This window comes from Arachis stenosperma, chromosome 2, assembly GCF_014773155.1.
Source record: "Arachis stenosperma cultivar V10309 chromosome 2, arast.V10309.gnm1.PFL2, whole genome shotgun sequence".
Taxonomy (NCBI): domain Eukaryota; kingdom Viridiplantae; phylum Streptophyta; class Magnoliopsida; order Fabales; family Fabaceae; genus Arachis; species Arachis stenosperma.
Window position 1 is genome coordinate 119,317,083 of NC_080378.1, and position 22,036 is coordinate 119,339,118.

The 22,036-nt window shown below is 38.9% G+C and overlaps 1 protein-coding gene and 1 long non-coding RNA gene across 2 annotated transcripts; one reads left to right on the forward strand and one right to left on the reverse strand.

The window, feature by feature from the left end:
- The first annotated feature begins 8,803 nt into the window (after positions 1-8,803).
- Positions 8,804-11,224, forward strand: LOC130963614 (uncharacterized). The gene is made up of 3 exons (XM_057889717.1): positions 8,804-9,430; positions 9,494-10,627; positions 10,763-11,224. Exons 1-3 carry the CDS (start codon positions 8,804-8,806, stop codon positions 11,222-11,224), a joined length of 2,223 nt encoding a protein of 740 aa, XP_057745700.1.
- An 8,476-nt stretch (positions 11,225-19,700) lies between these two features.
- On the reverse strand, positions 19,701-21,827 carry LOC130960192 (uncharacterized). Its single transcript, XR_009079030.1, has 4 exons — positions 21,634-21,827; positions 21,488-21,542; positions 21,273-21,399; positions 19,701-19,800 (listed from the first exon to the last, which is right to left on the reverse strand). It is a non-coding gene; the product is annotated as an uncharacterized LOC130960192 (long non-coding RNA).
- Between the last annotated feature and the right edge of the window lie 209 nt (positions 21,828-22,036).

A 22,036-nucleotide genomic window follows, 5' to 3' on the forward strand; every position in this document is an offset into this window, starting at 1 on the left:
GCCTCCGATCTCACCCCTTATGTATTAAATCATTATGATATGCTTAGTAATGAGAAAGGAACCAGGGGATGTGGTAACTTGCGAGTGAAGCAAGGGGAAAAGTTATGATCAATGGTGATCAACGATGATTATATGAGATATGGAGGATGACGGTAGGAGTACCGTGTATGCCATGAGCCGAAGGGCTATATCTATTGATAAATAGCTGGTTCTTGATTGAACCATGAGCCGGATGACTGAGTTATTGCTGGGTCACGGCAAAGCCATTATTGATTATGGCTGAGTATAAATGCATATATGATTAATGAATGAATGTGTTGAATGGATAATAATGGGAAACGTTGAAATGTGATGTGTAACCCCGGGTAGTAGGCAGTGGCGTTGTCCACTTGCTCTGGGTATGAGACGGAAAAGGATGTTTATGATAAATGAGTTAATTATAGAGTTTTGAATGAATGTAATTCTGATACCTGGGTAGTAGTAAGGGTTGGGGTTCGTCCCACTTGCTCCAGGTTAATGTTTGAGATTTGAAAACAATGAGGATTGATAATTTGAATTGAGATTGAATGAATATATGCTTAAGATACCTGGGCAGTAGCAAGGGTTGTGGTTTGTCCCGCTTGTTCCGGGTTAATGCTTGAGATACCTGGGCAGTAGCATGGGTTGTGGTTCGTCCCACTTGCTCCAGGTCAGAGATTGTGACGCCTGGGTAGTAGCGGTAGTAGTGGTGAATCCACTCACTCCAGGTTGAGCTGTTAAACACCCGCCTGGGTAGTAGCCGCAGTAGTGGTTGTTCCACTGGCTCTGGGCTGAGCGGGTAGTAGCAAGGAGGTTGTAGCTCAAACCTACTTGCTCCGTAAGGGGTGTTTCTGTCCATGGTTAGCTACCAGGACGTGTCGGGTTGGCTATATAACCGACAGATGATATCATCAGCCATAGGGCAGGCATACATCATTTGCATATGTTTGAATTGTTTGGGTTTGCCTATTTGTTTTGGATTTCTATATCATATATGCTATGTTACCTGATTACATGCTACTTGTTATACTTGTACCTTATTTGTGTATTACTTGTCTGTATTGCTTGTGTTTGTACAACTGAGAGATCCCTCATGATGGTGTTGGTGGATGTTGGGGGCTGTTCTTGATGAGATGAATTGATAATGCGATTGCATAATGATGATAATTTTTTGAATGAGATCATTTGAGCCCCTTGGGTAGACGCAGTGATGTGATTTCACTAGCTCCAGGCGAGGGTATGATGTATTGATATAGAGTTGCTGAGGCAGGACAACTGGTAATGGTTTTGCTTATGATTCTGAGTCTGATTCGTGAAAGAATCAGCGAATTGGGAAACATGTGTAATATGAACTAGATTTAGTATCTCCTTACGTCAGATGCCTATTTATGGATTAGTGAGAATCTAGGCTGAATATTTGGTGAAAAGGAGTTTAGGATGCTTAGTGAGTTTTTATTGCAGTGCATTGTATTTATTTGGCACTTTTACCGTACTGGGAACCCATGGGCCCGGGGTTCTCATTCCGTATATATCTCTTGTTTTTCAGATACAGGTTCAGGTGCTCAGAAGTGAGCTGCGGTTCGTCTGAGAGACGGCGAAGAAATTTATTTTCTCTACTGTGTTTTGCTTAGAATCTCTCCACCTTTGTTCTGAAAAGATTATATTATGTATTGAACTCTTTTGGAACTTGCCTATAGAGGCTCTTATGTTTCCTTTGGGAGAGATTAGAATATATTGTTGTCAACTACTTTCATACTGTACCCTAGCCGGCCTAAACTTCGCGGGTCGCGACTAGTGGCTATTTACTTATGTTATATATATCTATCTGTTATCTGTCTCTTAATCTCCTTTATGCCTTGCCCGTATATCGCTTTCGCCTTCACGTTTTATCTTTTCGTTGTCGAAACGTGAGTGATACGTCTTCGCGATTTTATTTCTACTCTTTTCAGGCTTCTCGATTAATACTCCTTTCGAAATTACCTATATTTATATATTAAAAAATCCACCTGAGAGTCGTACCACCGTAATATCATTGACTTATGACTCGAGCATAAGGATTTGAATATTAGGGTGTTACACAAATAATATATTATGACATAAGAATTTTAATATATTCTTTTTTGTTGTCTAAAGTATCTTCTAACTTAATAAATCAAGGATTAATTCGTCACGAATAATCTATTGTGGATTTGAGTTTCATTTAAGAGTCTGTTGTTAACCAATAAATTGTTACATACACAATACAAGATTTAAACTCCCAATACTTACTTAAATAGATTAATAAATTAACCACTCAACTAACCTAAGTTGGTCTGAAAACTTCAATATCGGAAGCATTTTATATAATGTGTTAATTTTTTATGCATAATACTCTTATGCACAATTAGTCTTTGCTTAAAAAAAAAAGTGTACGTTCACATATAATTTATACATTTTAATATTATACTCTTTTCATTAAAATATTGCTAAAAATAAAGATATGACGATTGATTAGAAGAAGGGGATAAATTTTTTTTTTAACATTGAAATTTTGCTTTAATGCCCAGAAAATTGTTTTTCCACCTACATAACACATAATCCACACCTAAACTTCCGACGCTCATAAGTTTTGCTACAAAATTCCGTTTTTCACAAAATTTATACCATTCAAAAGCTTGTAAAACCATCTTTGAGTTGAAATAAATTTCACTTCCAACCGAAACCTGAAGCTCTAGTTATGAGCTGCTGAAGTTCGGCCAAAAACCAAATTTTTCAAAAAACTTTAAAACCTCCATTTTCCATAAAGTGATCTTTCAAAATCAACCTATAACATGCAAATTCAGCTTCAACTCATGCAATATCTTAACAACATCAATCCACATTCAATCACCACTCATCAATCCCAATTTTTAACAACTCTAGTACATTAACTTCATATACATATCAACATAATCACCTAAGATCCACTTTGCACACAAGACCATTACCTTTAATTTGCCAATCCTCATTAACATATCATTTAACATTCATTTTTTTTCCATATACTACCTCAATCAAATATACCTCAATTGATACATATTCTCATACTTAAAAGAAATCATTACTTCAATCACAACATTCACCACCACGTCACCACAATTCTTATCCATTCCCTTACCTTTACAAGCATCACTAATTCATTACTTAACAATTCAACACCAGTATCCACAATAAGCCAAGACTTCAACATTTATCATTAGGCACTAAACAATCTACATGCTCATACATTTATTCCTATCTTATAGTCAACTAGTCTAAGTTTTCGCAGAACATTATATATTAAATACGCGAAACCTAAACCATACTTTGACTGATTTCTGCATATTTTCCGAGACAACCCACAAGGCAAGATTGCAAGCCCTTACACCAAAAATCCAGCCACCAATACCAATTTCCCAAGCATCCAAATTCCACAAATATGCTTCAATTCTTATGCTTATATCACCTAATACATAACATCACCTATTCATAAACAAAGTTCAATACCCAAAAATACTTAATCAATAATTTAATTAGGTTTTTAGGATTCTCACCTTATCAATGAAAAATTAGGACAAGACTCGATAAGTCCACCAAGTTAATTCGATCCTAAACACAGAAATTATACAAAATCTCAACACCAAAGCCCAATAACTCAGAACTGTAAATGAAGAAATTGAGGAAGAAAACGTGGCTTTCTTACCTTACAATGTTATGGGCTTTGTAGAGCTCGACGCTGTGGTCGCATGGCCGCATGGCCGCAAATGGATCGTCAATCGGAGCTCCGGATCAAAAGTTACGTGGATTTAAAGTTGAAGTGAGGGTTAGGTTTTTTATTTTGTTCTTCTCCCTCCTTAGAATGTTTCCAGCGTACATGATGAAGAAGAAGGGAAATAAGAAGCTGTGTCCCTTTAATGGGCTGGGTTCGGTTGGGTTTTGAGCCCATTTTGGGTCCGGTTCAACTGGCTTGGCCCGTCCAGCCCAATTTTGGGCCAAATTCTTTGAAATTAATGTCAAAATTCTCGTTTTAACGAGCTCTATCCTATTTTAATATTAGATTTATATTTTTAATTTTTCTTATTAAAATTTAATTTATTGACTAATTATTCGCTAATTTTCCGGGGTTTATATTGTTTCTCATGTATGTTTTTAATGTCGCATACTTTCTTGATTTTTTTTATCCAAATGCATTTTATAACTATTTTGACTATAAGAGATTGATATTTAATTTGATTTGAATTCTGCTAATGTAATATTAATTTTTGTTGATTAATTTTTTTTAAATGATATTCACAGATTTTTGTCGATGCTTTTGATTGTTTTTGGAGCGCATGTAAAAGCACATAATAGAATTTTTTTTAATTTGATAAGGATATAGCCACGCTTTAAAAGTGTGGCCATAGATTCACATTTAGGCACATTTAAGAAAGTGTGGCTATATCTTTCTCTATCGACACTCTTTCGAAGCATAGCCAAAACCAACTCAATGGGCACGTTTTAAAAGCATGGTTGTATGTCTACTTTTTTAGCACGCTTTACAAATGTGGCTATAGGATTATACATATGACTCCGCTTTTAAGCGTGGCAATAAATAAAAATGTAGCCAAAAATAAAGCATGTCAATAAATCGACAAAAGTGTGGTGATACAACAACCAGCACAGTTGCGAATGTGACCATTTCAAAAGCATGTCGATAGCTTAAAAAAGGTAGCAAAAAGCTATCGCTACACTTTTCGACAAACTTTAAAAGCATGGCAATAGACTATTTTTTTGTAGTGTCATGACACTCAACATTAATATTACCTTTTCAACTATTTTGATTCATATAGTTTGGTGACTCTTCATTTGAATTTATTGAATTCAAGAAGATAGCTAACTAAATATAATAAAAATAATATTGTCATGAAATTTTTTTATTTGCTTACATCGGTAAATTACCCTTCTTAGTATATCAAGGAATATTCTAATTCAAGAATCATATTATATATAATAATGTTGAGGAATATTTTATATGAACCCTAGTAGTGTATCATAAATTTGTAGCTGCAAAACAAAAAAAGAAGACATATGGCTAAAATTGGTATGCCTTATGCCCTAGTAATAATGATAATCGGAATAATTATTTGTTCTACTATTACTGAATTTCATGACAATATTCGTCGATACTTCTAAATCTTTTTATGAGCAAGTGTAACCAAGTTAAATAAGAATATTTAGAATAATGTTATTTATAGTTTATTTTTGTTATATTAGACCAACTTGATTTTTAGCTAAACTTGATTAATAAAAAGGATTTAAATGTATAATATTATTCATTTTACAATAAATATTGATGAGTGCACCTAGTACTTTATTAATGGTAAGTATTTAATATGTTTTATTTTTATTCTTTTGAATTTTTGTGAGTTTTGTTTTTTGGAAAATAAATGCACCTATTACTTGATGTGATATGATGAATACTACTTTTAATTTTGGTCTTAATAGTATAAAATATAATAATTCAGGAAATGTTTATTCCAAGCTCATCGGATTTGACATCCAAATAATATAATTATTCTAACATAAGAATAAAGATTTGAGAACTTAAATATTGGCATTAACCTATTACGACATTATGTTATGTGACATTTAATATAACATGTTATCATCTAATTGAAGGAAGGGTCAATTTAACTTACATTTTATCTTTTAATAATTAATATGACTAAAAAAATTATTTAAAAACTAATTTAAAAAATAAGTAATTTTTTAAAGACAAATTTAACTATTAACCAAATTTAAATACTCTCAAAGAAAAAGAGCCTCATATACTTTTAAATTAATGCCTAATAGGGATCTATATCATTTTTTAGTATTGTTATGTAAGACATTTCATAGGGATCAAGTGAGAGATGAGAGACAGAGAGCGAGAGAAAGAGAGAGCGAGAGTCTGGGTGGGAAACACTGGGAGGGGTAGATCTAGGGAACATGATAAGGATCCTAGGGTTTGGAACCGAAAGGAGTATTGGCGACTAGAGAATGAGTCCTTCACCATTTTTGTGAGTAACCTCCCTGAAGACATATCAAAACGAGAATTGTTCCAATTGTTCAACTGGACGGGACGCATCAATGATATATATTTATCCCGAAAATGAAAAAGCGAAAATATTTACATGTTTGCTTTCATTCGATACACAACGAAAGGAGGGGCGTTGAAAGCTATAGCGGAGATGAATCGGTTGCGACTGAGAGGTAAGAATGTGTTCGTCGGGGAAGCAAAGTATCGAAGATCATCGGGGGTAACGACAACGAGAAGTGGAGAGAGAGGTGCGGGCTCACAAAATCCTTTGGCTCGGAAACCACAAAACGAAGTAGTATCAAATGATGATGGATCATCTGGATGTGGGTTACGGATGAAGGAAGCCGTTAAAGACCCGCACAATAATGGCTGGACGAAGAAGCTAGAGGTAGCAGTGGCAAAAGAAAATTTGATGTGGCTGCAGCGAAGCCTTGTAGGGGGGACGACGAAGCCTATTAACTTTGACTCTCTGAAGGAAACGATTGCGAAAAACATTTCTTATATTGTCCAAGTCAGGGAAATGGGAGAATATAAAGTTCTATTGACTTTTGATAGTGCTACACATGCTGAAGAAGCCTACACGTTGAACATGAATTGCCTACTCCACTTGTTCCACAGTGTTTGGAGGTGGGAGGAGTCGGAACATAGTGAAACTTGTAGAGTATGGCTTGAGTGCTTCGGAGTTCCATTACATGCATGGTCTGTGGACACTTTTAAAAGGATAGGAGGCCAATGGGGCAAAGTTGTTGGATGCAATAGAGAGACAGAATCGTGCAATTCCTTCACAGTAGGTTGTGTACAGATCGATACGTGTCTAATGGACAGAATCCAAGAATGGGTCCATATCAGTGTTGGCACCGGGGGATACGATATTTTCTTGAAGGAAATTGGACATGAGGCGTGTGACCTACACTATACTGAAAGACTTGGTGATCAAAAGATAATAAACAGGGAGCAAAGAAATCACGGCAGAACGAGCAAGGTGCCAGGAGTAGATTTGGTGCAGCAACATCAATATGATTCATTGGATGAGGACGATCATGAGGAGGAGATGATGTTACTGGTAACACGAGGAGAGGAAGAAGACAAGGGCAGATTAGGAATTTCACACAATTTTTTGAATGAATGGACTGATGAAAATAATTACCATAATTGCTTGAAAATCGTAACTGATCAAGTAATTACTGGCGATAATCAAGGAAAGGCAGATTTGGGGGGAGGTACCATTACAGGGGAGGAGGCAGGGTCTGAGAGGACAGTTACGTGTGTTTTAAATGGATCAACACATGGGTTCACTAAGGCCAAACAGAATGCAGCTCCACTAAATACATCTTGGGCTAGTAACAAAATTAAGCTGGTTAAGGGGGTTAAGGGCCAGACGGGCCCAACATCAGATGAAACAAGTGAAACAGCAACTGGGCCTGGATTGAGAGAACCGGGTCGGGTGCTGGCCGATTCACGTAGCAACGTAGGCGGCTGGTGTGGTTGCAGCGCCAACAGCAAGCAAACCCTTGAGAACGACGCAGGCGGGGGCGTTGGGGCTGGGCACGGGGGACGTCGACAGTCGCTGCTCCTGGACAACACCCAGCACCGTGGTATAGCTGCTTCCACTCCCACTGAAGAACTCGGGCTGGGAGGGCTGGCATGTGAAGAGCCCGTCTCCAACGAGGGCTGCAAGGCAAAAAATTCGGCGGCAGGAATTGTTATTAGGGCGAATAAGGATGAGGAACAGATTATGGGGCAAGCAGGAGAAAGGATAGGATTGGCTGTGGATAATGAAGAGGAAGGCGTGAAGGTAGTTGGCAGCGACACTCAAGGGAGGCATGTGGGTCAAGAGGGGTGTGTGGTGGCTTATGTACAATTCGAAGCTGGCATTGATAGAGGTCAGGTAGTTGCCCAAAGTGGGAAGAGGTCGGCTGTAGGGCGCGAGGAGGAAGGTAGTGAAAGGAACAAGTGTGGGGAAGAGCTAGGAATGGCATGTACAGAAGACGGTGATACTCACTCTTCGAATTTAGAGGAACAGATGCTAGAGAACAGAAGAACGTGGGAGTTGGCAAAGGAGTCAGGTGCTATGCTATACAATGAGGAGGATGACATCATGGCAATTCTCCGAGCACAAAATGAAGAGATAGATCGCAAAAGGAAAGCAGCAAAGCAGAAGGAGAAATTGAGACGCTGCAGACCCAAACATAAAAAATAGGTGTGTCAGAAGCTTTTTAAATGATTTTTTGTTCTTGGAATGTTAGGGGGTTGAGGGGTGATGGGAAGTTTAGCATGGTAAAGAACCTCAAGAATAAACATAGATTAGATATGTTGGGCTTGATTGAGACTAAACGGGAGATAGTGACGAGATATGATGTGGTAAGAATATGGGGGCAGGATGGTGCGGGTTGGGAATATGTAGGATCAGAAGGTGCAGCAGGTGGAATTCTATTAATATGGGATGAATCAGTGTTTAAGTTGAATAACTGCTATAAAGGGGAGAGATGGCTATGTGTTGAAGGGGTTCTGGTGAAGAGTAGGTTCAACTGTGCGTTTTACTTGGTATATGGTGCACATGACAGAGATGCGAAGTTGAAAGTGTGGGAAGAGCTGAGCTATATAGCTGGATTATGCCAGGTGCCAAGTTGTTATATGGGAGATTTTAATGAAATAGTACATGTGGAGGAGCGATAAGGAGCAGATGGATTATCTAGGTCTGCGGAAGAATTCAAGGCTTTGATACAAGATATGGAGTTAGTGGACTTGCCGCTCAATGATCGTATGTTCACATGGTTTCGGGGACGATCTTGTAGTAGTATTGATAGAGCTCTGGTTAGCCTGGAATGGTTAGAACAGTTCCCGGAGACGAGGATACAAGGTGGACCGAGGGGATTGTCAGATCATTGTCCTATTATATTAGAAGAAAACAAACAAAGGAGAGGTCCAAGGCCATTCAGAAGCTTAGATTCTTGGTTTACACATGAAGGGTTCCTTAGAATGGTGAAAGAGGAGTGGAGAGGATTGGGGCAGCTTCAGTTCACAGATAAGTTGAAGGCGTTGACAGTCCCGTTAGGGAGATGGCATAAGGCCAATTTTAGTGATATGGACAAGAAGATTATGACCTTTGAGGAAGAAATTAAGAAGATTGATGATATGGTGAGCAGTGGAGTGTATGATGGTACGATGGAGGCTAGACGAAAAGCGCTGGTCACTTGCTGTGAGAGGTGGTATGTCAGAAAAGAAATTCATTGGAAGCAGATGTCCAGATCGCGACAAGCCAAGGAGATGGACAAAAATACAAGATATTTTCATAATATAGCTTCAGCAAGAAGGAGGAATAACAAGATTGATACATTGCTAATCAATGGCAGACTGGTCAAGAATTAGGCTAGGATAAAAATTGCTATTAGAGATTTCTATAAGGATTTATATCAACAGGAAGAGTCTCCTATGATAAGGTTTAGGGATGATCTAGTGAGGAAGATAGGTCAGGATGATGCGGGAAAGTTGGAAATGATGCCATCTGCTGATGAGATAAGGGAGGCTGTGTGGGACTGTGAGTCTTCTAAGGCACCTGGCTGCGACGGGTACAACATGAATTTCATAAAGAGGTGTTGGAATGAGATAGGACTGGAATTCACAACAGTTGCGACTGGGTTTTTTCAGACATCCAGGTTACCGGCAGAGTCTAATATCACTTGGGTGGCGCTGGCTCAGAAGTTCGTTGGTGCAAGGGAAATTAAAGACCTGCGGCTTATTAGTATGGTTGGGTGTGTATACAAGGTAATTTCTAAGATATTGGTTAGGAGAATGAGACAAGTAATGCCAGAGCTAATAGGGGAGACTCAGAGTGCCTTTGTGAAAGGGAGAAAAATACATGATGGGGCAATTATTGCGTATGAAACTGTAGACTGGCTTAAGAGGAGGAAGAAGGAGGCAGTGATAATCAAATTGGATTTTCAAAAAGCTTATGATAGAGTCAAGTGGAGCTTTGTGGACTTAGTACTGCAAAAGATGGGTTTTGGGCTTCGATGGAGATCGTGGGTTATGGAGTGTTTGACGACAGCTTCTATGTCAATCTTGATAAATGGTTCGCCATCCAAGCCGTTCAAGATGGAAAGAGGATTGAGACAAGGTGGTCCACTCTCACCTTTCTTGTTTGTACTGGTTGTAGATGTGCTACATCGGATGATTGGAGAGGCAGTCAGGAACGGCCGTATATCTCCGCTGTTAGTCGAGAGAGACAGTGTAGAGTTATCGCATCTCCAGTTTGCGGATGACACAATTTTGTTTAGTCCACCAGAAGAGGAGACCATAAGGAACTACAAGCGACTCTTGAGGTGCTTTGAGCTGATGTCAAGGCTCAGCATTAACTTTGACAAGTCGAGCCTGATCCCGGTAAATTGTGAAGAGCAGTGGGTCCACCGCATGTGCCGCTTGTTGGGTTGTAAGGGAGGCTCCCTTCCAATAAAGTACCTGGGAATCCCTTTAGAAGCAAATCCGAGGTTGGTAAGGACCTGGAAGCCCATAATAGACAAAGTGGTGGAGAAACTCAGCCTGTGGAAAGCAAAGGTACTAAACAAAGGTGGGAAATTGGTGCTGATCAAATCCGTACTAAATAGTCTACCAGTATACTATCTGAGCTTGTTTTAGATGCCAAAAGCTGTTGCTGAAAAATTGATATCCCTACAGAGGGGGTTCCTGTAGAGGAAGGATGATGGAAGCAATGGGATGGCACTAGTTAAATGGGAAGTGGTACAAGCCCCCAAGAAACTGGGGGGGTTAGGTGTTGGAGATGCTATGATTCGTAACACAGCTATGTTGTTTAAGTGGTGGTGGCGCTTTGCCAAGGAGGACTGCCCATTATGGAAGAGAATGGTGTGCTCCTGTAACAATCTAAGTCCTAATGAGCTACTATCAACTCAAGAGCTACCTACTAGGGGAGGCCCATGGAAGGATATATGCCAGCTACAAATAACGAATCAACATGTAAGGGAGAAGCTGGTTGCAGGGTTGTCCATGGAGGTTGGTGATGGGCAGCGTACTCATTTTTGGGAGGATGTATGGCTACTCTGTGGATTGTTGAAGGATCGGTTCCCCAGGCTTTTCTTTGTTTCAAACCAATGTGGATCTGTCATAGGGGATTGTTGTAACACCCTACCATACTAAGCTTTACGCTTAAGTCGTAAAACAGAGGTGGTGTGGTATTATGACCTCTAAAATAAAATGAGTACATATAATAGCAGAAGAATTATAATATGCTAGGAGCCTTGAAGAATAGAGGAAATAAAAATCGCGAATATAAAAGCGCAACGCTCGAGAAATGAGTTAACTTGCGTGCTAAGAAAGCCACAGCTGTCAAGTGTAAAGTAACCCAAAACAGGAACAGATAGTCAAAGATACAAAATAACGAGCTCCTGACTCAGCCTGCGAAGTCAAGACTGGCCAGAGAATATACACACATATATACATATATATACATATCCAAAACCCAAATGTACATAAACAAAATCCTGCCTCTCCATACACCTCTAGGAGGATAAAAAAGAATAAGTTATGTGGAGAGAAAGCTAAGTACATATATATACATCATAGCATAACAAAATAACCCAGTAATCACTCTGCTTCAAGAGTCCAGACACCTAACGAGATGCCTCTCGACCTGCATCTGAAAAACAAAAACATCGTATGGAATGAGAACCGGAGGTTCTCAATATGGTAAAGGTGCCACACACATAATATATAAGGTCCTGGGAATGCCAGAGGCAATCCTAGAATACCGACACTCAGATTGTAGAGCTTAAAGTATTAAACAGAAGCCATAAAAGGAGGTTTTCTAAAAATATGTAGACCTGACTTAACTTAACCTTAAACCTAAATCTCATACTGCCATTCCTCCACACCTCCATCTCCATCAGTATTTCACAGACAAATAAACAGATAAAGGAAAGCATAGGAAGGTTACAAATACTGCAGGTAACAAATATACATTTAGCATGGCAAATACATTTAAGCACACCCAATTAAAGCACAAGCAAGTAGTTCAGGTAATATGCATATGATGCATGCCTGTCCTATGGCTGATGAGGCTCATCTGTCAGTTATCCAGCCAACCCGACAAGTCTGAATTGTCCTTACACTGTCCCCCGACGTGCATCCCCAAGAGTCTATGCATAGCTTTATCTCAAATAATCAATATTGCTCAATAGGGGTAACATTCCCAGGAATTTATATAGTGCCCGGTCACACTTACGTCGTAGGGTCAACATAGTATCGAGTTTTTAACCTGGTACACGTGGTGGCAAGCCATGGCACTTAATCCAGGGAATCTCGTATCTCAGATTATTCAAATTCATAAGCCATATAAATAATTTAATTATAATTCATCAACATCCACATTGTTCTCAACCGCATTTCATTCATCATCATACATTAAACATAATCAATCCTTATCCTTCATTATCACACCTCTCATTCCGTCCATCAATAGTTCCAATTCAAAACATAATTCATTCTTTTCTAAGAATCAAACTTCAAACTGAAAACATACTCATTTTCTTAATAACTCTAAATCAAACCTTATAACCTTTGAATCTAAAACTTTTTAGATAATCATATAAACAAAATCTTTAATTTTTATAAAATTTCGACAACATCTCCTCTAAAACTCGGACTTTGCCACCCTTTTTGGGTCCAAACCTGCTTTCTTTTCAATTCAACATACCCTTCCTCATCATCATAACAGTCACCATAATAAATCTACCTCAGATCAACAATTATACTCATACAATATTCAAATCCAACAACCAAAATTCAACTAAGAATCATAGTTCACTAATCCTAGGCTTCTAACACAAAATACCTCAAATCAATAATTCACCAAATTATTAGTTAATCAACAAGCACCAAACCAACCATGTTCATCAACAATAACATTCAACCATAACTCTCTCCAAATTAACATAACAACATTCACCATCCAAAATTAATAACTAATTATCCAATAAACTTCAACCAAATATATTCATCAACAAATTACTAAACATTAACCATACACCTGCATTCCAACTTATCCTATGGTCGTCTAGCCTAAGTTTTCACAGAACATTATATATTAAATGCAAGAAACCTAAACCATACCTTGGCCGATTTCCACGTCGACCAAAGCAAATTATTTAAAATCAAGGCAGCCCCTCAAAACTCAACTAATCCGCTTCCTCCAAGTTCCAGTATTCACAATTTCAAGCTCCAATTATTTATTCACAACCTAATACACATTCATAACACATATATATCCAATTTAATACTCAAAGCTCAAATTCAATGAAATTAAAATAGAATTATCATATCCTCACCTTACCCAAGCTTCACATAAGCAAGAGTGAACGTTTTCCTCAAGCTAATTGGATCCTAAAACATCAAAAATCAAAGAGATTCAATACCCCTTCTCAAAACTCAAAAAGTGGGGGAAAAGAGTGGCTAGGAGTATTTAGTGACTTACCTATGAAATTGTTCCAGTAGAAACGTAGAGTTCCACGCGGTGGACGCATCGCCGCAAATGGTGCGGCGATCGAAGTTCGGATGGAGAAGTTACGAGAGTTGGAATTTTGCCGTAAGGGTTCGGGAACGTTTCTCTTCTCCATGGAGCTTCAGCTGCGTTTCTGTTGAAATGAGGAAGAAGGCTGTGCTGGGTTCATTTAATAGGTTGGTCCGGTTGGACCGACGGCCCGGTTTGGGTCCGGTTCAACCGGTTCAGTCCGTTCGGTTCAATCTTGGACCGATTTCTTCGAAATTAGTGTCAAAATTCTCGTTTTGATGAGCTCTATCCTAATTTGATATAATATTTGCATTTCTAATCTTTCTTATTAAAAATTAATTTACTGACTAATTATCTACTAATTAATCGAGGTTTACATTCTACCCACCTAACAAAGAATTTTGCCCTCAAAATTCAGATCTAGTTACCTGAAAAGAGGTGTGGATAGTCCTTTCGCATATTTGATTCGAGTTCCCAGGTATGTTTCTCAATACCAGTTCAACTCCAAGCTACTTTTACCAATGATACTTCTCTTCCTCGTAATCGTTCAACCCTGGTTTCATCAATTCTTACCAGGGCTACTGGAAGTGTTAGATCTTCTCTCACTTGGATTGGTTCTGGTTCTAGAATATGACTTGCGTCAGGAGTGTACTTCCTAAGCTGAGACACATGAAACACGTTATGCAAATTCGAAAGATATGGCGGTAAGGCAATTCTATAAGCCACTGGCCCAATCCTCTTTAGAATCTCAAAGGGTCCAATATAACGGGGATTCAGTTTCTTAGTCTTAATAGCTCTTTCCACTCCAGTGGTTGGTGTAACTTTCAAAAAGACATGCTCCTCTTTCTCAAATTCCAAAGGCTTTCGCCTCTGATTAGCATAACTTTTTTTTTGGCGGCTTTGGGCTATAAGCATTCGACTACGAATCTTCTTTATCTGCTTAGTCGTTTCAGCTATCATCTCAGGCCCTAACAAAATCCTTTCTCCAGCTTCATACCAACACAACAGAGATTGACATTTTCTGCCATACAGAGCCTCATATGGAGCCATTACAATGCTCGCATGATAGCTATTATTATAAGCAAATTCTATTAATGGCATATACCAATCCAAGCTCGCTGGCTGGTCCAAAACACAAGCCTTTAGCATATCCTCCAAGGTCTGAATAGTTCTCTCTGACTGACCATCTGTCTGAGGATGATACACAGTACTCAAGCTTAACTGAGTCCCAAATGCATGCTGAAAAGCTCCCCAGAACCTTGATGTAAAACGAGGATCTCTGTCAGATATAATAGTAGAAGGCACGCCATGTAACCTGACAATCTCTTTAATATACATTCGAGCTAATTCTTCCATTGTACAACTTATTCGAATAGGAAGAAAGTGAGCTGATTTTGTCAGTCGATCCACAACCACCCAAATAGCGTCACAACCAGATCGGGTTCTAGACAAACATATCACAAAATCCATTGCGATACTCTCTCATTTCCATTGTGGAATCTCCAAAGGCTGAAGGGTTCCTGATGGTCTCTGATGCTCAATCTTAACCTTCTGACACGTTAAACATTTAGATACATGTAATGCCACATCATTCTTCATCCCTGGCCACCAGAACATCGCTTTCAGATCCTGATACATTTTAGTACTCCCTGGATGAATTGAGAACCCACTCTTATGAGCTTCCTTCAAAATACTTTGTCGCAGGTCTCCAATATTAGGCACAATAATCCGATTCTTGAACCTCCATAAACCATCCTGACCTTTTGACACTCTCCACTGTTTTCCCTGTTCAACTGCTGGTAATACCTTACGTAACGCTTCACTATCTCGATGAGCCTTCAAAAGTTCTAATTTAAAATCACTTGAAATCTGCAACTGACTCAAACACAGGATTCCAGATTCTTCTCGAATTTCCAAATTCAAACCTTGAAATGCCTTTAGTAATTCTTCTTCCCATAGCATCATCCAAGTTGCATATAAAGACTTTCAACTCAAAGTGTCTGCCACAATGTTCACTTTTCCTGGATGATAATTTAATTGAAAATCATAATCTTTCAGAAGCTCCATCCATCTCCTCTAACACATATTCAACTCCTTCTGCTCAAAAAGATACTTTAAACTCTTATGGTCTGAGAAAATATGAAACTTAACACCATAAAGATAATGCCTCCAAATCTTTAAAGCAAACACAACAGCAGCAAGTTCCAAATCATGTGTCGGGTAGTTCATCTCATGCGGTCTTAACTGCCGTGAGACATATGCTACAACATTCTGGTGCTGCATCAAAACGCACCCCAAGCCCTTCAGTGATACATCACAATACACCTCAAACGGTTCACTCAATTCAGGCAATACCAACACGGGTGTAGTAGTCAATCTGTGCTTTAATGCTCAAAAACTCTCTTCACACTCTGGGTCCAAATAAAAAGTGTATCATTCCTAATCAACTTACTTAAAGGTAAGGTGAGCTATGAAAGTCCTTTAATGAATCTGCGAAAATACCCCGCCAAACCTAAGAAACTCCTGATCTCTGTCACTAAAGTTGGTCGCTCTCAATTCATCACTGCTTCCACCTTAGCAGGATCCACAGCTATTCCCAGCTTACTCACCATGTGACCGAGAAACTTCACTTCACTCTTCCAGAACTCACATTTAGATAGCTTAGCATATAACTTTCTGTCTCTTAGAATTTGCAGCACAGTTCGCAAGAGTTTAGCATGTTCCTCTTCAGACTTAAAATAAACAAGAATGTCATCAATGAAGACAATAATAAACTTGTCTAGATACGGTCGGAAAATCCTGTTCATATAATCCATAAATACTACCGGGGCATTAGTTAACCCGAAAGACATCACTGTATACTCATAATGACCATAACGGGTTCTGAAAGTAGTTTTTGGAATATCCTCTTCTCTAACCTTTATCTGGTGATACCCGGATCGCAGGTCAGTCTTAGAAAACACACCAGCACCCTGTAATTGATTCATTAGATCATCGATTCTAGGCAACGAATATTGATTCTTCACAGTGATCTTATTCAATTGCTGATAATCGACACATAACCGCATACTCCCATCCTTCTTCTTTACCAGTAACATTGGCGCTCCCTAATGAGCGGATAATTTGTACGCTTTTTGGCATTATTCTTAGTATATTTTTAGTATGTTTTAGTTAGTTTTCATTATATTTTTATTAGTTTTTAGTTAAAATTCACTTTTCTGGACTTTACTATGAGTTTGTGTGTTTTTCTGTGATTTCAGGTATTTTCTGGCTGAAATTGAGGGATCTGAGCAAAAATCTGATTCAGAGGCTAAAAGGACTGCAGATGCTGTTGGATTCTGACATCCCTGCACTCGAAGTAGATTTTCTGGAGCTACAGAAGCCCAATTGGCGCGCTCTCAACGGCGCTGGAAATTAGACATCCTGGGCTTTCCAGCAATATATAATAGTCCATACTTTGCCCGAGATTTGATGGCCCAAACTAGCGTTGCAAATCAGCTTCAGAATTCCCAGCGTTTAACGCTGGAACTGGCATAAAAATTGGAGTTAAATGCCCAAACTGGCACAAAAGCTGGCGTTTAACTCCAAGAAGAGTCTCTACACGAAAATGCTTCAATGCTCAGCCCAAGCACACACCAAGTGGGCCCGGAAGTGGATTTTTTTGTCATTTACTCATTTCTGTAAACCCTAGGTTACTAGTTCACTATTAATAGGATCTTTTGACATTGTATCTGTACCTCATGATACATTAGACGTTTCTCATTGTATTTTCTACGGCATGAGTCTCTAAACCCCATGGTTGGGGGTGAGGAGCTCTGCTGTGTCTTGATGGATTAATGCAATTACTACTGTTTTTCATTCAATCATGCTTGCTTCCATTCTAAGATATCACTTGTTCCTAAACCGGATGAATGTGATGATCCGTGACACTCATCATCGTTCTCAACTATGAACGTGTGCCTGACAACCACCTCCGTTCTACCTTAGATTGAGTAGATATCTCTTGGATTCCTTAATCAGAATCTTCGTGGTATAAGCTAGAATTGATGGTGCATTCAAGAGAATCCGGAAGGTCTAAACCTTGTCTGTGGTATTCTGAGTAGGATTCAATGATTGAATGACTGTGACGAGCTTCAAACTCGCGATTGTGGGGCGTTAGTGATAGACGCAAAAGAATCACTGGATTCTATTCCGACATGATCGAGAACCGACAGCTGAATAGCCGTGCCGTGATAGGGTGCGTTGAACATTTTCACTGAGAGGATGGGAGGTAGCCATTGACAACGGTGAAACCCTACATACAGCTTGCCATGGAAGGAGACTTGCGTGCTTGAAGAAGAAGACAGTAGGAAAGCAGAGGTTCAGAAGATAGAGCATCTCCAAAACCTCAACCCGTTTCCCATTACTGCAAAACAAGTACTTGTTCATGTTCTTTTACTTTTCACAATCAAACCTGATAATTTTTGATATCCTGACTAAGAGTTACAAGATAACCATAGCTTGCTTCAAGCCGACAATCTCCGTGGGATCGACCCTTACTCACGTAAGGTATTACTTGGACGACCCAGTGCACTTGCTGGTTAGTTGTGCGGAATTGCAAAAGTGTGATTGCAATTTCGTGCACCACTCCCTACGGAGAAACACTTGGTCGGATAAAATGCTTACCCAACAGATCTTCCAGTTGAGCTTTCAGTTCAGCCATTTCTAAAGGTGACATCCTATAAAGAGTAATCGAAATCGGACCGGCTCCAAGCACCAACTCAATTGCAAATTCCACTTCCCTATTAGGTGGAAATTCATTTATATCATTCGGGAACACATCTGGAAATTCACATACAACCGGAATCTGCTCTAAATTCTGATCATCACCTGATACTCCCACAGTTAATAACATAACACCCTGACATTCAGTTCTAGAACAGTTTACTATCATAGAGTTCAAATAATAACTATTCACCACAATCGGCGCTTCTGACCCTTCCGGCATAAACTGTACTGACTTCTCAGAACAATCAAGTAAAACATGATTCTTCGATAACCATCCTCCCGGTTCTCCCAGCATCATCTTCCTGCAGGATATGTCGTATTCCCTACCACCAATTCTGAGCCTCGCCTTGCAACTGATAAGTTCCTAATTCAACTCACTGCTCTTCAGGAACTTGTTGGGCCTGCAATGCCCATTCCATAGCCTGAATCCAATTATCTGCATCAGTGGGATTTGAGGTTCCCCTAAAAGTCGGAGGGTGAACTTTCAGAAATGTAGCAAGTGTCAAAGGACCGTCCTCATCATTATTGTTCTCATGATTACTCTGATTTATCTGGTTACCCAACACCTCAGCTGTTGCCTGCATAGCTGTAGCCATATTTCCCAGAGCAGCCATAAATCCTACTAGATCATTCCCTGCCAAACCAGGAGTAACGGTGCCTATCCTACCTCTACCTCACCCGTGACCGCGTCCGCGAGTCGACAGCTGGTCCTTATACACACTAAACAAGTGATATTAAGTTGATCAGTCTCAATATCGCAGGTCTAATGCTTTAAGTTCCAAATGCATGCTCACAGACGTTTATGCCATATATATCAATCAGATATCCTAATAGCACATAAACACATATACAGAGAATGCACAAAAGTACAATCAGTCCGTCTTTCAGGCTCTATAGGAACGAACTACTCTGATACCATAATGTAACACCCTACCACACTAAGCTTTACGCTTAAGTCGTAAAACAGAGGTGGTGTGGTATTACGACCTCTAAAATAAAATGAGTACATATAATAGCAGAAGAATTATAATATGCTAGGAGCCTTGAAGAATAGAGGAAATAAAAATCGCGAATATAAAAGCGCAACGCTCGAGAAATGAGTTAACTTGCGTGCTAAGAAAGCCACAGCTGTCAAGTGTAAAGTAACCCAAAACAGGAACAGAGAGTTAAAGATACAAAATAACGAGCTCCTGACTCAGCCTGCGAAGTCAAGACTGGCCGGAGAATATACACACAAATATACATATATATACATATCCAAAATCCAAATGTACATAAACAAAATCCTGCCTCTCCATACACCTCTAGGAGGATAAAAAAGAATAAGTTATGTGGAGAGAAAGCTAAGTACATATATATACATCATAGCATAACAAAATAACCCAGTAACCACTCCGCTTCAAGAGTCCAGACGCCTAACGAGATGCCTCTCGACCTGCATCTGAAAAACAACAACATCATATGGAATGAGAACCGGAGGTTCTCAGTATGGTAAAGGTGCCACACACATAATATATAAGGTCCTGGAAATGCCAGAGGCAATCCTAGAACACCGACACTCAGATTGTAGAGCTTAAAGTATTAAACAGAAGCCATAAAAGGAGGTTTTCTAAAAATATGTAGACTTGACTTAACTTAACCTTAAACCTAAATATCATACTGCCATTCCTCCACACCTCCATCTCCATCAGTATTTCACAGACAAATAAACAGATAAAGGAAAGCACAGGAAGGTTACAAATACTGCAGGTAACAAATATACATTTAGCATGGCAAATACATTTAAGCACACCCAATTAAAGCACAAGCAAGTAGTTCAGGTAATATGCATATGATGCATGCCTGTCCTATGGCTGATGAGGCTCATCCGTCGATTATCCAGCCAACCCGACAAGTCTGAATTGTCCTTAGACTGTCCCCCGACGTGCATCCCCAAGAGTCTATGCATAGCTTTATCTCAAATAATCAATATTGCTCAATGGGGGTAACATTCCCGGGAATTTATATAGTGCCCGGTCACACTTACATCGTAGGGTCAACAGAGTATCGAGTTTTCAACCTGGTACACGTGGTGGCAAGCCACGACACTTAATCCAGGGAATCTCGTATCTCAGATTATTCAAATTCATAAGCCATATAAATAATTTAATTATAATTCATCAACATCCACATTGTTCTCAACCGCATTTCATTCATCATCATACATAAAACATAATCAATCCTTATCCTTCATTATCACACCTCTCATTCCGTCCATCAATAGTTTCAATTCAAAACATAATTCATTCTTTTCTAAGAATCAAACTTCAAACTGAAAACATACTCATTTTCTTAATAACTCTAAGTCAAACCTTATAACCTTTGAATCTAAAACTTTTTAGATAATCATATAAACAAAATCTTTAATTTTTATAAAATTTCGACAGCATTTCCTCTAAAACTCGGACTTTGCCACCCTTTTCGGGTCCAAACCTGCTTTCTTTTCAATTCAACATACCCTTCCTCATCATCATAACAGTCACCATAATAAATCTATCTCAAATCAACAATTATACTCATACAATATTCAAATCCAACAACCAAAATTCAACTAAGAATCATAGTTCACTAATCCTAGGCTTCTAACACAAAATACCTCAAATCAATAATTCACCAAATTATTAGTTAATCAACAAGCACCAAACCAACCATGTTCATCAACAATAACATTCAACCATAACTCTCTCCAAATTAACATAACAACATTCACCATCCAAAATTAATAACTAATTATCCAATAAACTTCAACCAAATATATTCATCAACAAATTACTAAACATTAACCATACACCTGCATTCCAACTTATCCTATGGTCGTCTAGCCTAAGTTTTCACAGAACATTATATATTAAATGCAAGAAACCTAAACCATACCTTGGCCGATTTCCACGTCGACCAAAGCAAATTATTTAAAATCAAGGCAGCCCCTCAAAACTCAACTAATCCGCTTCCTCCAAGTTCCAGTATTCACAATTTCAAGCTCCAATAATTTATTCACAACCTAATACACATTCATAACACATATATATCCAATTTAATACTCAAAGCTCAAATTCAATGAAATTAAAATAGAATTATCATATCCTCACCTTACCCAAGCTTCACATAAGTAAGAGTGAACGTTTTTCTCAAGCTAATTAGATCCTAAAACATCAAAAATCAAAGAGATTCAATACCCCTTCTCAAAACTCGAAAATTGGAGGAAAAGAGTGGCTGGGAGTATTTAGTGACTTACCTATGAAATTGTTCCGGTAGAAACGTAGAGCTCGACGCGGTGGACACGTGGCCACAAACAGTGCGGCGATCGGAGTTCGGACGGAAAAGTTACGAGAGTTGGAATTTTGCCGTAAGGGTTCGGGAACGTTTCTCTTCTCCATGGAGCTTCAGCTGTGTTTCTGTTGAAATGAGGAAGAAGGCTGTGCTGGGTTCATTTAATAGGTTGGTCCGGTTGGACCGACGGCCCGGTTTGGGTCCGGTTCAACCGGTTCAGCCCGTTCGGTTCAATCTTAGACCGATTTCTTTGAAATTAGTGTCAAAATTCTCATTTTGATGAGCTCTATCCTAATTTGATATAATATTTGCATTTCTAATCTTTCTTATTAAAAATTAATTTATTGACTAATTATCTACTAATTAAT